Source organism: Setaria viridis, chromosome 2 (genome assembly GCF_005286985.2).
Source record: "Setaria viridis chromosome 2, Setaria_viridis_v4.0, whole genome shotgun sequence".
NCBI lineage: Eukaryota > Viridiplantae > Streptophyta > Magnoliopsida > Poales > Poaceae > Setaria > Setaria viridis.
The window spans coordinates 41,807,913-41,821,539 of record NC_048264.2 but is presented as its reverse complement, the minus strand read 5'-3'; the positions used below and the strand labels follow the sequence as shown (position 1 = coordinate 41,821,539).

Here is a 13,627-nt window from a genome sequence, read left to right as displayed (position 1 = left end):
CAACTTATTAGTGGCCGAGAAACCTGCGTAGGCCTACTGGATAAGAAAGATCCCATCCCTCGCTACCCAGAGTCCCAGACGAACAATAGCCTTTCCTCGCACTCGCCGTCTCGCCCCTCTGCATTTACCATTTTGCCCTCGTCGGCGGCGCCGACCACCCGCCGCCGCGTCCGGCGGAACAACCGGCTGTAGGACCAAAGGGGTGTCCCATGGCGGCCATATCGTCGCTCCCCTTCGCGGCGCTGCGTGGAGCCTCCGAGTGGAGGCCGTCGTCCGCTGCGGCGGCCGTCTCCGGCGCCGTCGTGCTCAGCGCGAGGGCTCGGCGGGGCTCGCGCTCGGTGGTGCGCTGCGTCGCCACGGCGGGCGGTGAGCTATCTCTATTTTGTTCTGTCGGTCGTGTAGCTGCAGCGCTATCCCAAGCTAGTGAATCCAAATCACCATCCAGCATGTGCGACTCACCGCAAAAGACCTCCTCCTCCTCATCCCAAATTCACCCACCAATGTGCGATTCCTGGCCTCGCCAGCGGTGGTGCCTCCTTCACCGAGGCACACTACCTCAGATTCTTCTGTCGTCGTCGTCATGCTCCCTGCAGTGAGCTGGTGTGGCTTTTGTTGGCAATAAATTCTAGCTTGCTTGGATGAATTGTTCTAATCGTTTTGTTCTAGTGGACCTTTCTTTGCTATGAGCAATCAAATCCAAATATTTTTTCCGTCAATCCAATCAGTCGGGAGTTTGCTGGCTGCATGGTATCGTACCAATCCAATATATGCATCCATAGCTCCATTCAACTCTTCACCCTTTGCCTGTGCTAGAGACAGCAGAATTCAGATGCAATAAGTTTGTTTTTTCAGTTGATTGGATTTAGTCAGGATCATAGTCCCACTTGGTGCTTAGAAAATGCAGTTTTGCAATGCGCTGAACTTTTATGTGTTGAATTCCACATGAAGAGGACTGGCTTGAGGTCCTTCTGGAAAATGAGGACTGGTGTGAGCAAGTCACCTAAAGAAGCTTAATCGTGTAGGAATAATCATGAGCAGTTAATTTTATAGAGTATAGGCTTTTGACATCCAGTGTTGAATGAGATCAATGAAATAACAAGCCCAGTCCTTTATTTTGTAAGACCAATCTTTATTCCTTCTTAATATAATGATGTGCAGTCCTGCTTATTTGAGAAAAAAAAAGTTTAACAAACCCCATATATTTTGGAGGTGTACTAGTTTTGGATTAATTTAGCCATACATTTTTTTTGCTAATACCTGCTTCTGAAATCATGAGACCCTTTCGTGCATAGGTTTCTGGGCACCATCTTCACATACAATTCGATTACCAAAGAAACACAATTTCTTTTGATGCTTATGAGTTGAACTGGTGTACCAAAACAGGTTTCCTTGGTAGTCTTGGCACAAAATGAAATGCTTCTTTCTGCTAAACTTTAATAGTTTTCACATAATCATCTCATACCAGAAGCTCCTTGTGTTGTTCTGTGGCTTCTTCCATTGTTCTAATACTTTGTCATGACTATTTTCAAACAAATTGTAACTCACTTGTCAAGTATTTTCTACTAGGCCATGGTAATCCACACACTGTCCAATATATTCTGATTAAAACTGGCTGGATTCGATGTAGAACATCTTATTTGTGTAAGTAGCATAGTACAGAAATTTATTTCTGCATCCTTCTAATTTATTTATAATATGTGCAGATGTCCCACCTACTGTCGCAGAAACAAAGCTGAACTTTCTTAAGTCATACAAACGCCCTATCCCAAGCATTTACAGTACAGTTCTACAAGAACTTTTGGTTCAGCAGCATCTGATGAGATACAAAAGAACCTATCAGTATGATCCTGTGTTTGCTCTTGGTTTTGTCACTGTCTATGATCAGCTCATGGATGGTTATCCCAGCAACGAGGACAGGGATTCCATCTTCAAGGCATATATAACAGCGTTAAATGAAGATCCTGATCAATACAGGTACATTTCATAGCTCACATATCTGGCTTTGCAAGTCATATTATCATCCAGTTAGTACTGTGGCAATCAGAAACTGTGGTATTTCATAATATATTCTTCAAAGATGTTTTCAGATACTGTGGTTTGCAAATACTGTAATATCAAAGCATGCCCTTATTTTTTATGGTAAATTGTTGTTATTCTAAGACATCAATGTTGCATGAAACATATTTACTCTAACTTTTTTGTGAAACCTGGATTTTTTCTTAGAGAGAGATTTTACCAGCTTGTTTGCTATACCTCCTTTATATTTCTGAGGTACAGTAGTTAAATGTTTACATGTTTTGTTTTGGGTCACTATATGCTATCTTTCTTGGCATCAATAACAGCTTATGCATTTTGGTTTACTAGTTGGCAACTTGGCATCCATAGTCTCTTTCCTCAGAAAGTAGCATTTCTATTTTGAACAATCCGGATAAGCATTCTTTTGTGTCCACTGTACAGAGCTGATGCACAAAAGATGGAAGAGTGGGCACGTTCCCAGAATGGCAGCTCATTAGTTGATTTTTCTTCCAGAGATGGAGAAATAGAGGCCATTCTGAAAGATATATCAGAAAGGGCCAAGGGTAAGGGAAACTTCAGCTACAGTCGGTTCTTTGCAGTTGGCTTGTTCCGTTTGCTTGAGCTTGCAAATGCAACGGAGCCAACAGTACTAGACAAGGTTGTTCCTGCCACTATCAACTTTTTTGCGCATTTCTTATTAGTCATTGCATGTGTTCTTAATTATGCTTCCTATTCACCTATAAACTTGTTTACTAAAATTTTTACAGAAAGGACTTGTTTTTTTATGTATGTCTTATTTTTGGCTAAAGCGCACACAGTTTAGCCTAAATCAATTTGGTGTCCGGTCTGAATCTAATATTTAATATTCACAACCGCTTTAGGATCCATGCAGTGTTCTTTACAAGAAAACATTGAGCCACTTATGATCTGGACTCATTTCTGAGATCTTATTGCCTTTACATAGCTTTCGTTTTTATACTGGTCTTTTCAATATTGTTTTCCAAGGGTTGAGATTATATATATGTTAATCTTTATGGCGTTCAAGTCAGTTTAGAATTGATCCTTGTTCTATGATGTTTCTAACTAACTAGAAAATGACAATTCGGGTTCAAGGTAAGTCGTGCTAGGTAGCATTTAGCATCCTCTAGGACCTATCCAGATATTTCTATAAGCAGACTCATCGAAGTTAGGCTTCCTTCTACAAACTTCATTTGACCTTGACTTGACACCTGTGATTGGTTTGGTGTGCCAAAACCTAGTGCAGTCGGGTAGCCTTACAACTAACTGTACTTACTGTTTTTATTCATAATGTTATTGGCTGGTGCTTGGGCATATGATAGGTTGCCATTCAATTGTAAGTTATCATTTTTGCATATGTGAGGCAGTGTAGCACATCGTGGCAAAGTCATTTTTTGCAACGTATAACAAATATTTCAGCAAAGCATGTGAGCATTTTCGGTAGTGCTTGGTGTTGATATCAGATTTGAATGCACTAATTCACTGTTACATCACTAATGTTTCCAGCAAGCACTGACTTCATTTCTTGCTTGATAGCTTTGCGCTGCATTAAACGTCAACAAAAGAAGTGTGGATAGGGACCTCGATGTTTACCGCAACATACTCTCGAAGTTGGTTCAAGCCAAGGAACTTCTCAAGGAATATGTGGATAGGTAATACCGTGTCCCAGCAATAAATTAATTCTTTGTCACTTTACGTGTCATTTAAGTTGGACACCTTCATTAAATGATATGCTAAGCTATTTGAGAAGTTCTTATTGTGAATGAATTTCTTGAATACATAACTTGATCAGTGTTTTTTACCCTTTTTGGCCACTTGAATCTCTCCTCTTTTATTTAAGGACTGCTAATTTCTTAGTTTGGTCTACCCTTTTGCATTGTCCCTCTTGCCAATACGTTTCCAGTGACAGAAAACTCACCCAACTTAACTATATATTGGCAGGGAAAAGAAGAAGAGAGAGGAAAGATCAGAAACTCCAAAGCCGAATGAAGCTGTTACGAAATTTGATGGAGACCTTTATTCCATGAGGCATTAGGTCAGCCTTCCGCAGAGGAGAGTTTCCGTGGATAACAGACTTAACAGTAACATCTGGACTGTATTGAGAGAATATCGATCATCCCCTTTCACCACAGAGACATCTTTGGCTGCTCGTCGTGTGGTGTAGCGTTCTGCCGTACAAAGTATCCAGATTATTCTTGCTATTGAACAGATATTTGTATTTTCTCATGTATCTTCAAATGTATTCATTCTCACCGCTTGTTCGAAAGTATATGAAGAAGTATGTGGGAACCAATGTTACTCGTAAGCTGAGAAATATAGCTTTCCGAAATATAGCTTTCCTCTTTTGTATTTTGGTGGAGATATAATTTGAGAGGCTCTGTGTTCACTTTATATTGTGGTGAACATGAAATCAGTTGATGTGTTGTTTGTCTGAATTTCTATGTACCTGGCACAGTGAACTGGAAAATATCTTAGGTGGAAAGCACAAGGCACTAGACCATTTGCGCTGGATTCACCTGTGTGAGAAAACTGCAACATTTTCACTTTGTTAGCTAGGAAGCAAGGCCGTGTTCCATTGGTTGCCTGGCTGGGCAATTTTAGGACTGCTCCGCTTAAAAAAAATAACTTCACTCCACCAACTTTATTTTTTTTAAAACTCCACTCCAACTCAAGAAAATAGGGAGCTATGAGGTTAATAGTGTAAACTTCAGCTCCAAAAATTGTAGGAATTGGTGAGAATGGTCTCTCTTGCCCTTGGTTGGGATTGATGTTTTTGTTTACCAGCTACGTTAACCGACTGCTACAGTACCGATCGCTACAGTATCACTTTGCTACATCGCTTCGCCTACTTTGCAGACTTCATTGTGCGCAGCTGACCGTTGGAATTTTTCTGGAATAAAACTCCGCGTCATTGTAATAAAGGATCACTTTTGAAAACCAGCACGATCGTCATGTGTTCGTATGAGGTCATTCGGTAGTCCATGATACTGAAAGTGATTTGTATCCTTTTCCAAAAAGAATCCGCAGAAATCTTCACAAAGTAAGTTGATTTGGACTACCATAAGAAATCCAGTGCTCTCAAATGTTGCAGCATAGTTTACGTCATACGCGTTGAAAATTATGCCACCCGCAGATTGCGACCATCTTAAAGCATTGAAAATTGATGTGGCCTGCGACATTGGACCCAGGAGATGAATCATCCAGCATTTCAGCAAACCGGGCTCACCAAGGATGCAGATGACCAAACTAGGGTGAAATCGGACGCCAAAGGAAGGGGAGATGGCGACGACAGCGGAATAGAAGAGTGTGAGAGGGAGGGAGAGGCGGCAGCGACGGAAGATGAACAGGCACGGGAAGGTGTCAATCTTTTTTTCCCCTAAATCGGTATGTGTAATTGGTGACATTAGTGAGTAATTTTCAACTAACTTCTATTGGAATGAAACTTGTGTTTTCGAAGCACCATTTGAGAAGCTCCAGAAAAAATCTTGAAGTTAGCTCCTAGATGAGAAAAAATCTTGAAGTTAGCTCCTAGATGCATATTTTTTCCTTGAAGTTAGCATTGTTAGAGCTAGAAATGTTTGGCAAGATGATTTTAAAGTGGAGTTAGAAAACCTAAAGCGAAGCGGTCCAAACACGCCTTTGAGATCCGGTACCGTCAACAACAGAAGCAGAGAGCTTCACGCCCATTTTGAGTTCCAAAACCACGTGATCTCCAAAATCATTTTGGCCGATATTTCCCAGCCCCAGGCACTCCGAAGACCACAAATCTCAGGCGCTCCAGACGCTCTCCTCCCAATCACGGCCCTCCACGTGTCCCGAGGCCCTCCGCCAGCAGCCCATCCATTGGACCATGCAGATAAGACCCGGATAAGGCAGAGCCCATCGCTGCCGTCAAATAGATCACATCCGTCCCAGGGCCGTCCGATCTGCCACGCAGGAGATAGCACCGGAACTCTTTCTTATTTGTACCCCGGGACGAGCCCTCTCCACGCCACACACCACCACCACCTGACGCTCTCAGCACACCCAGGAGGAGGAGGAGGAGCAGCAGCCATGGCTTCGTCGGTGGCCGCCGCGGCGAGCACATTCCTGGGCACCCGCCTGGCGGACCCAGCGCCGCAGAACGGGCGCATCGTGGCCCGGTTCGGGTTCGGCGGCGGCAAGAAGACCGCCGCCCCGAAGAAGGCGGCCAAGACGTCGTCGGTCTCCGACCGGCCGCTCTGGTTCCCCGGCGCGGTGGCGCCCGACTACCTCGACGGGTCACTGGTGGGCGACTACGGGTTCGACCCGTTCGGGCTCGGGAAGCCCGTGGAGTACCTGCAGTTCGAGCTGGACTCGCTGGACCAGAACCTGGCCAAGAACGAGGCCGGCGGCATCATCGGCACCCGCTTCGAGTCCTCCGACGTCAAGTCCACCCCGTTCCAGCCCTACAGCGAGGTCTTCGGCCTCCAGCGTTTCCGCGAGTGCGAGCTCATCCACGGCCGCTGGGCCATGCTCGCCACCCTCGGCGCCCTCTCCGTCGAGTGGCTCACCGGCGTCACCTGGCAGGACGCCGGCAAGGTATGTATATATACATATGTGCACCAAAATTGTTTCATTCCATCCTTATGCAAGCGTCTAACCTGAACGTTATTGATGGCTGGCAGGTTGAGCTTGTGGACGGGTCGTCCTACCTGGGGCAGCCGCTGCCCTTCTCCATCTCGACACTCATCTGGATCGAGGTGCTCGTGATCGGCTACATCGAGTTCCAGCGCAACGCCGAGCTCGACCCGGAGAAGAGGCTCTACCCGGGCGGCTCCTACTTCGACCCGCTCGGCCTGGCGGCCGACCCGGAGAAGAAGGAGCGGCTGCAGCTGGCGGAGATCAAGCACGCGCGCCTCGCCATGGTCGCCTTCCTCGGCTTCGCCGTGCAGGCCGCCGCCACCGGCAAGGGCCCGCTCAACAACTGGGCCACCCACCTCAGCGACCCGCTCCACACCACCATCTTCGACACGTTCGGAGGATCCTCTTAAGCCGCCATTGCTCCGTCGTCCATCGATCGAAACGTGTTCTTGAATTAATTAACTGTGATCTCTATCAGCTGGCGGAGATGGATGAACCCATGCGTGCGTGATATCATTTTGTGATGAGTGAGAGGGTATGGTGGGAAGATGGATCCGATAGTTTGTTAATGGAGGTCTCGTTAATTAGGAGAGCTTGCTGATGGGGACTTGTGATTTGTAATATATGAACCAGTGATGAATTAATGCATTCACTTGTACACATCTTGAATTAATTCGTTAGATCGATCTTACCACTACCTACGCAACAACAATTCCCTGCCGGAAAAAAAATGGAGCTGTGGCCACTGGCAACTGGCCGATTCTGTAGTCGTGAAGGCTTGGCCTGAGCAGTGTTCGCCAACACGGTCGTTTAGTCCGTTTACGCACCATTTAAACGCTACACAGTGGTTAGTCGTGTCCGTTTACACTACTAGAAAAATGACCTCTCGTCCACAGCCTCAGTACCGGTCATATTTGGACCTGGTACTAACGTTAGCATTAGTACTCGGTCCAAATTTGAGATCCTCAGAGGCTATTTAGTATCGGGTGATAGCTCCACCTGGTACTAGAGGTTATCGGGTGGAGCTACCACCCGATACTAAAGCTCCATCCTCTCTCTTGTTTTCTTATCCTTCACCTGCCGCTGCCAGCTTTTTATCCGTCTCCCACCTGCCCTCTCATCTATCTATCTCTCCTCTCTCACTCTCTCCTCTTCCTTACGCGGCCTCCTCCTCTTCCTTGACTTAATTCCTCCTCCACCTCTGCCTCCTCCTCTTCCTTAACTTAATTCCTCCTCCTCCTCACCCGGCACCCTCACCGGCCCTCACGGCGGGCGGCAGCGGAGCGGGTGGGGCGGAGTAGGAGGCGAGCGGCGGAGGAGCGGGCGAGGTGGAGGAGTAGCCGGGGGGGGGGGGGGGGCGGAGCGGGCGGGCGGTGGGGATTTCATTTTTTTTTAATTTTTTAACATCTTCAACTGGTACTAAAGGGACTACCTAGTACTGAATTGCTAGTAGTGTTAATCGTCCATTTACCCCATTTAATGACCGTGTAACCTGTTTAAATGTCCAGCTAAACGATAGGTGGCTGACTATTTACCATTTAGCGTGTAGGCTAACATTGGGTCTGAGTATTCCTTATCCGTGCCTTTATCCCTGGCAGCTGTGTTGATGCAATCAGCGTAGATAGTATACGCATCGGCTCTCAACAAACACCGATCAACGATTTGGAAACATTGCAAAATTTTCTCTACAAATTAAATAATTGCACTTACACCTCGCACCTCCAGTCTCATGGCATGCTCTCACTATAAATGGCATATCACCAAGATACTAACTTAGACCAGGCCGGGCGTGATGGTGAAACGTTGGTAATGGTGGTAGTGTTTTGCTGCTAAATGAAGCCCTCCACGAAAACGGCGACGAGTAGCAAGCAATGCGCAATGATGGTCGTATTCAATTGAATGTATCTGTACTATTCTCGTCTACTATAGTCCATTTCGAAGGTTCCAACTACCAAACGCAACCAGCGAGGCAACGTAGAAAACTTACGTGACTAGTCGTGATTAAGTTAATATAAAAATATATTAACATTTGCAATAGCAAATAAAATGCATTATTGAGATATATTTCATGGTTCATCTAGTGAGACTAGTTTGATGTTATAGATATTTTTACATTTTTCGATAAATTTGATCAAGACTAGATAAGTTTGATTTAGGAGAAAGATTTGAAATGGACGGAGCACATTGACGTTCTTCTAAAAAAAACCCCCAAATTCAACGTGCTCGCTACAAACACTTTCTCTAGCTGCTATAGCCCGATTACTTCTAGGCCCAACGAACTCAGAAAAAAACTTAGGCCCAACTAGGAAAGTAAGGGACTGGGCCATTATTAGTTTATTACTATGCTCGTGATCGCGTATCAGCGAGAGAAGCGTATCCAGCTCTTGAACGCGTATTTTGTCTTCCCACTAGTATGTCGCGAATATACCCACCGAATACGTATACGTATTCCCGTGCGGCGGCATCGCAGCCGCGCCGCGCGTCTCGCTCCCGCCACACACAGCCATGCCGCTCCTCCACCTCTCGCTCCCGCCGCACCGCCTCCTCGTCGCCGGCCGCGGCCGGCTGTGCTTCCCGCCGGCTCCCCGTCATACCCGCCTCTCAGTCAGGTGAACAAACTCACGACCCTCCTCCGGATCCTAACCCTACCCTGTCGTCACATGCGCGCGAGTTTAAGAACCCGACCGCCGCCGCCGCTTCTGCTCACTCATGCTCGTTCCTGGACAGGGCGGCGGCTGGGGATGCAGCCGTGTCAGTCGCAGCGGAGACCTACGGGCTCCCCTTCCCTCCGGAGCGCGCCTCCCACCACCACGAGCTCGCCGCGGCCATCGCCGCCGTGGAGCGCGCCTGCCGCCTCTGCGTTGACGTGAGTTGACCTCATCCCCTCTCCTCCTGATTTACTGGTTCGGTGAAATTAGAGGCTTCTGCTTAGGTATCAGCGCGGGATAAATTTCTGTTTGGCGGGATCACTTGATGTAGGCAGCCGTGCATATAATTCGTGCAGCATTGGGGAAACACTAGATGTTCTAAATCACAAACTGGGCTCTCACAAGCTCACATCTTCTTGGCAATGCAATAGTACGGCTGAACAGAAATGATCTAAATGGTCAACTAGTTTGCATAAGGATTGACCTTTTGAGAGAAACATTGTGTTGATTTTTCTTTAGAAACATAAGTCTTTACGAATTTGTGGAGCACCACTGCACCAGGCTGTCAATTTGATGCCATGCTTTCAAGAGCCATGAAACTTGGTCAATCCAAAGTTTCGCTCTACATTTCCTGATGCTTAGAAATTAATAAATCTGCACAGGGCAACAATATAGTACTGATTGCCTCCGCTTTATTTCCTTCAAGCTCCGCCACTGCTACATAGGTTTGTGATCCTAATAGCATTGATTTTCTGTGTACCCACAAGCTTCAGTAAAACCATCCAATGAGGCTTGTTTGCCTTACGAGTAAGTGTGCATTAATCGCATAAAATGTTATTTAGTTATTGTCAAACAAAAAGATTAAAAATTACTATCCGCTTAGTAATGCATGGACTACCTAAGGGTGGGCGTGGTCTAGAAATTCCCTTCCCCAGCCTCCTTGTAATTAAGAAGGGCAAGGCTTTCTAGAAATTCCCTTCCCTAGAGACCTTGTGTGGGATCTTTCAGCACCGGCTACGCCCTCTTTTTATACCTAGAGCACGCCACTCCATTTTCCTAGACAAAATGGGTCAAAGTCTTAGCAGGATATATCATTTATGCCTGGGACAGGAAACACTAACCATGGTAGAGGCAAGTTCATACTATATGGGTTACATTAGGAAATAAAAAGTTTGACGTATAATAATTCACACAATGCTGAATGTACTCATAAACAAATTATTCATGGATCATTCAAAAAGAGAATTGACATTGATCTAGTCTGAATTTGAGATATTACTAAACAAGCATAGTAGAATTGGGAAGCTCAACAGGGTTTGCTTTGTATGTTGAGCAGCCAATAGTCTGCACTGTATCAATATGTAATTTTTGTGAGTTATCATTCAGATATGATGGAACAAATCTGAATGTTTGACTGAAGTCTCACTACAAAAATGTCTGAGCTCCATTTTGCTTGGTCGGTTGTATGTTTTGACAGGTGAAGAGGTCGCTGTTTTCAGGTGGCAAGAGTATTCTTGAAAAGAATGACCAAACTCCTGTCACAATTGCGGATTTCGGGGTGCAGGCCCTTGTTAGTTTGGGTAATCCATAGCACAATTTCGAAGTTCAGTTTTGTGGCTTTGTCTAATGCCATATTTTACCATGTTGCTATTGGAAGAACTCCAGAGACTGTTCCCATCAATACCTCTGGTGGCAGAAGAGGACTCGGCATCTCTAAGGTCATCAGAAGCTGACGATAATAGTAGTGATGTACTTGTTGAGTCAATTTTTAGTGCAGTTGCAGACAAAGTGAGCAACAGTGGTTCACCTTTAACTCAAGATGATGTGCTGAGAGCAATTGATAGAGGAGGCAAGGATGCTGTCTCATTTGATTCAAACCCTGCTACTTATTGGGTAATCAGTAAGCTGTCATGTTTTATTTACATACACGTTCAGTTCTTTGAAGTTAATTCATTTATTGGTATCTGCCAAGTTAATATGTCATAAAGTTTATGCTTTGGTTTGGAGGTACTTGATCCAATTGATGGCACCAAAGGTTTCTTGAGAGGGGATGATGCTCTTTATGTGGTATGATCCCCTAATTTCTTTCTAAAACAGTAAAACTTATCTTTACATGCTGTTGATCTGGCACTGATATGCTTTATTCAGCCCCTGCTACATATTCTTCAATTTTACCTAGGCTGAATAATTTTTGCACGAAAAATGTCTTCCATTCTGCAAGCACGGTCTCTTGGGTAATTTCTTGGTGCCACATTTGTGCCAGGCATGTTCCTCTGTCTTGGGATTTTCTATATTGATATTACTGTAGGTTGGTTCAGAGCCTCTGTTAATTTCCTCATATAGCATAAGTGATCCAGACGCTCTCAGCTATTTACTTGTCACAAGATTCATGGAATGCCAAGGCATGTGATTAGAGGATTTCCAGATAGCCCCTCACCCTCATTACTACAAGACATTATAATGATTTCACATCATTAACGTTAACTGAGGTTAAGAATGTTCATACAGATTTTTTATGAGGCACCTTTTTTGCCTTTTGAGTTCTGCAGCACTTTGTTATTTGGTGACAGACTTCACGCATCTGAATACCAAGCGTGTTCAGCATGGACTGGCTAATTCAGGATTCTTTATTAAATTATTTGTTATTAACCTGGCTTGCTTTTATTTACGTGTTCTTTTTCTTCTAACATACATTTTTGCCATTTCTTAAGGTGGGTCTGGCTCTTGTGGTGAATGGAAAGGTAACAGTTGGAGTGATGGGATGTCCGAATTGGACCAATTATACCGTAGCCAACGGGAAAGATGACAGTGCTGCTGCATGTAATGGCCGTGGGATTCTTATGATATCTCATCTAGGCTGTGGTACATGGACTAGGCGCTTGTCTGCTGACATTGGCCAATTCACTACCGCACCGGATATTTGGAAAAGATGCTTTGTTGATACATGTTCAGTTGTTCACATGGCACGCTATTGCATTCCAGATAGCCAAACATGGGATATGATACCATTATCTGTTCTCTTCAATTCAACAACGGGTGAATCTGATCCTAGAAATGAGAATGAAATTCTTCTCCTATCGGTTTTCTGTGGCAGGTTTGTTGCACCTTCCATTCATGATTTGATACTTGCATAAGATTTTTGTTATCATGCCTCCAGCAAGTTAATATATGATGCTAGCTAATGAGCTAAGGCATTCCAAACAATGACTGATTTCTCCAACATATGGTGCTAACGATGACCAACAGTCATTTAAAGCAATGACTGTTTTTCTCCCCATCCTCAAGTTAGCTATGGATACTATGCTCTTTTGTTTATGTACCGTAGACTTTCTGGCATAGCCTAAAATGTTAAATATCTTTCTCTATTATTGTGCTGTCCTGCTATCATTGAATTTCCTATAAAAATCTGGCTGAGGTTGATGATGACTATATTAGATCGATTAATGTTTATCGATTGGTCGGCTGCATATGAGTTCATCCTGATGTGCTCTTCTTGTTGCTATTCTATAGCTTGTGCAAGTATCTAACTGTAGCTTCCGGGAGAGCCTCCGTTTTTGTCCTTCGAGCACGGACGACAACTCAGATCAAGGTGCCTTGTTTGCCTACAATTTCCCCTTGTCCTGCATGACAAGTTAAACAGCTTGTTGACTTAGTTAACTGGTGCACTGATGACCCTTTCTTTTCATACTGTTTACATAGTCCTGGGATCATGCTGTTGGGGTAATTTGCGTGCAGGAAGCCGGTGGCCAGGTTTGTACCTTCCTTGCTTGTTAAGACAAGATTATCCCAAATGTCAACCCAGTTCCCAGTTCATCACGATGATCTTGTAACTTTCTGAAACTGACAGATTAGTGACTGGAGTGGAAAACCGTTGGATCTTGCAGCTGACCTAACATCTCGCAGAATCATCTACCCTTCGGGCGGTGTTCTGGTGACAAATGGAGCTCTGCATGACAAGCTTGTTGAAATGATCTCAGCTAATTACAAGTAGCTGCATTGATACTTCACACATCAACACATTGATTTTTTTGGAACCAATTTACCTTATTGACCCCCCATCAAATTGTTTTCTGTCTGACATTCAGATTCAGCAGAGAAACCGCAAAACATACTCATATGACTTCCATTGCCATTACCACAAAATTAAATGGATGGAAACACACTATTACCTCGGAGCAATGTGCTGAACAACTCCTTAAGCAACTTCATTCAGACGCAATTCATGCGAGCCGTGATGCTCGCCTTCGTCGTCTCTGTGCCCAATTTCTCACAAAATTCCTGAACATTTGCCTTCACAATGTGTGAATTTGTTGTGCAACCCTGATGCTCTGCTCTCATGGTCG

At 44.7% G+C, this 13,627-nt stretch overlaps 3 protein-coding genes across 4 annotated transcripts; all 3 read left to right on the top strand.

Annotated features, from left to right (window-relative positions):
* The first annotated feature begins 71 nt into the window (after nucleotides 1-71).
* LOC117844991 (protein THYLAKOID FORMATION1, chloroplastic) lies at nucleotides 72-4,383 on the top strand. The gene is made up of 5 exons (XM_034725863.2): nucleotides 72-366; nucleotides 1,704-1,974; nucleotides 2,458-2,674; nucleotides 3,571-3,686; nucleotides 3,976-4,383. Exons 1-5 carry the CDS (start codon nucleotides 210-212, stop codon nucleotides 4,067-4,069), a joined length of 855 nt encoding a protein of 284 aa, XP_034581754.1. The 5' UTR covers nucleotides 72-209; the 3' UTR covers nucleotides 4,070-4,383.
* Nucleotides 4,384-6,022: 1,639 nt separating this feature from the next.
* Nucleotides 6,023-7,296, top strand: LOC117845796 (chlorophyll a-b binding protein CP29.1, chloroplastic). Its single transcript, XM_034726880.2, has 2 exons — nucleotides 6,023-6,594; nucleotides 6,681-7,296. Exons 1-2 carry the CDS (start codon nucleotides 6,088-6,090, stop codon nucleotides 7,044-7,046), a joined length of 873 nt encoding a protein of 290 aa, XP_034582771.1. The 5' UTR covers nucleotides 6,023-6,087; the 3' UTR covers nucleotides 7,047-7,296.
* Nucleotides 7,297-9,088: 1,792 nt separating this feature from the next.
* Nucleotides 9,089-13,463, top strand: LOC117845424 (putative 3'(2'),5'-bisphosphate nucleotidase, mitochondrial). 2 transcript variants are annotated; one of them, XM_034726467.2, is made up of 9 exons: nucleotides 9,090-9,245; nucleotides 9,364-9,502; nucleotides 10,762-10,864; nucleotides 10,942-11,177; nucleotides 11,292-11,351; nucleotides 11,996-12,378; nucleotides 12,795-12,873; nucleotides 12,984-13,034; nucleotides 13,132-13,463. In XM_034726467.2, the coding sequence occupies exons 1-9, from the start codon at nucleotides 9,142-9,144 to the stop codon at nucleotides 13,273-13,275; spliced, it is 1,299 nt and encodes a 432-aa protein (XP_034582358.1). In that variant the 5' UTR covers nucleotides 9,090-9,141; the 3' UTR covers nucleotides 13,276-13,463. The 2 variants fall into 2 exon arrangements, with proteins under 2 accessions (XP_034582359.1, XP_034582358.1); XM_034726468.2 differs by lacking the exon at nucleotides 11,292-11,351 and having other exon boundaries at nucleotides 9,089-9,245.
* The last annotated feature ends 164 nt before the right edge of the window (nucleotides 13,464-13,627 follow it).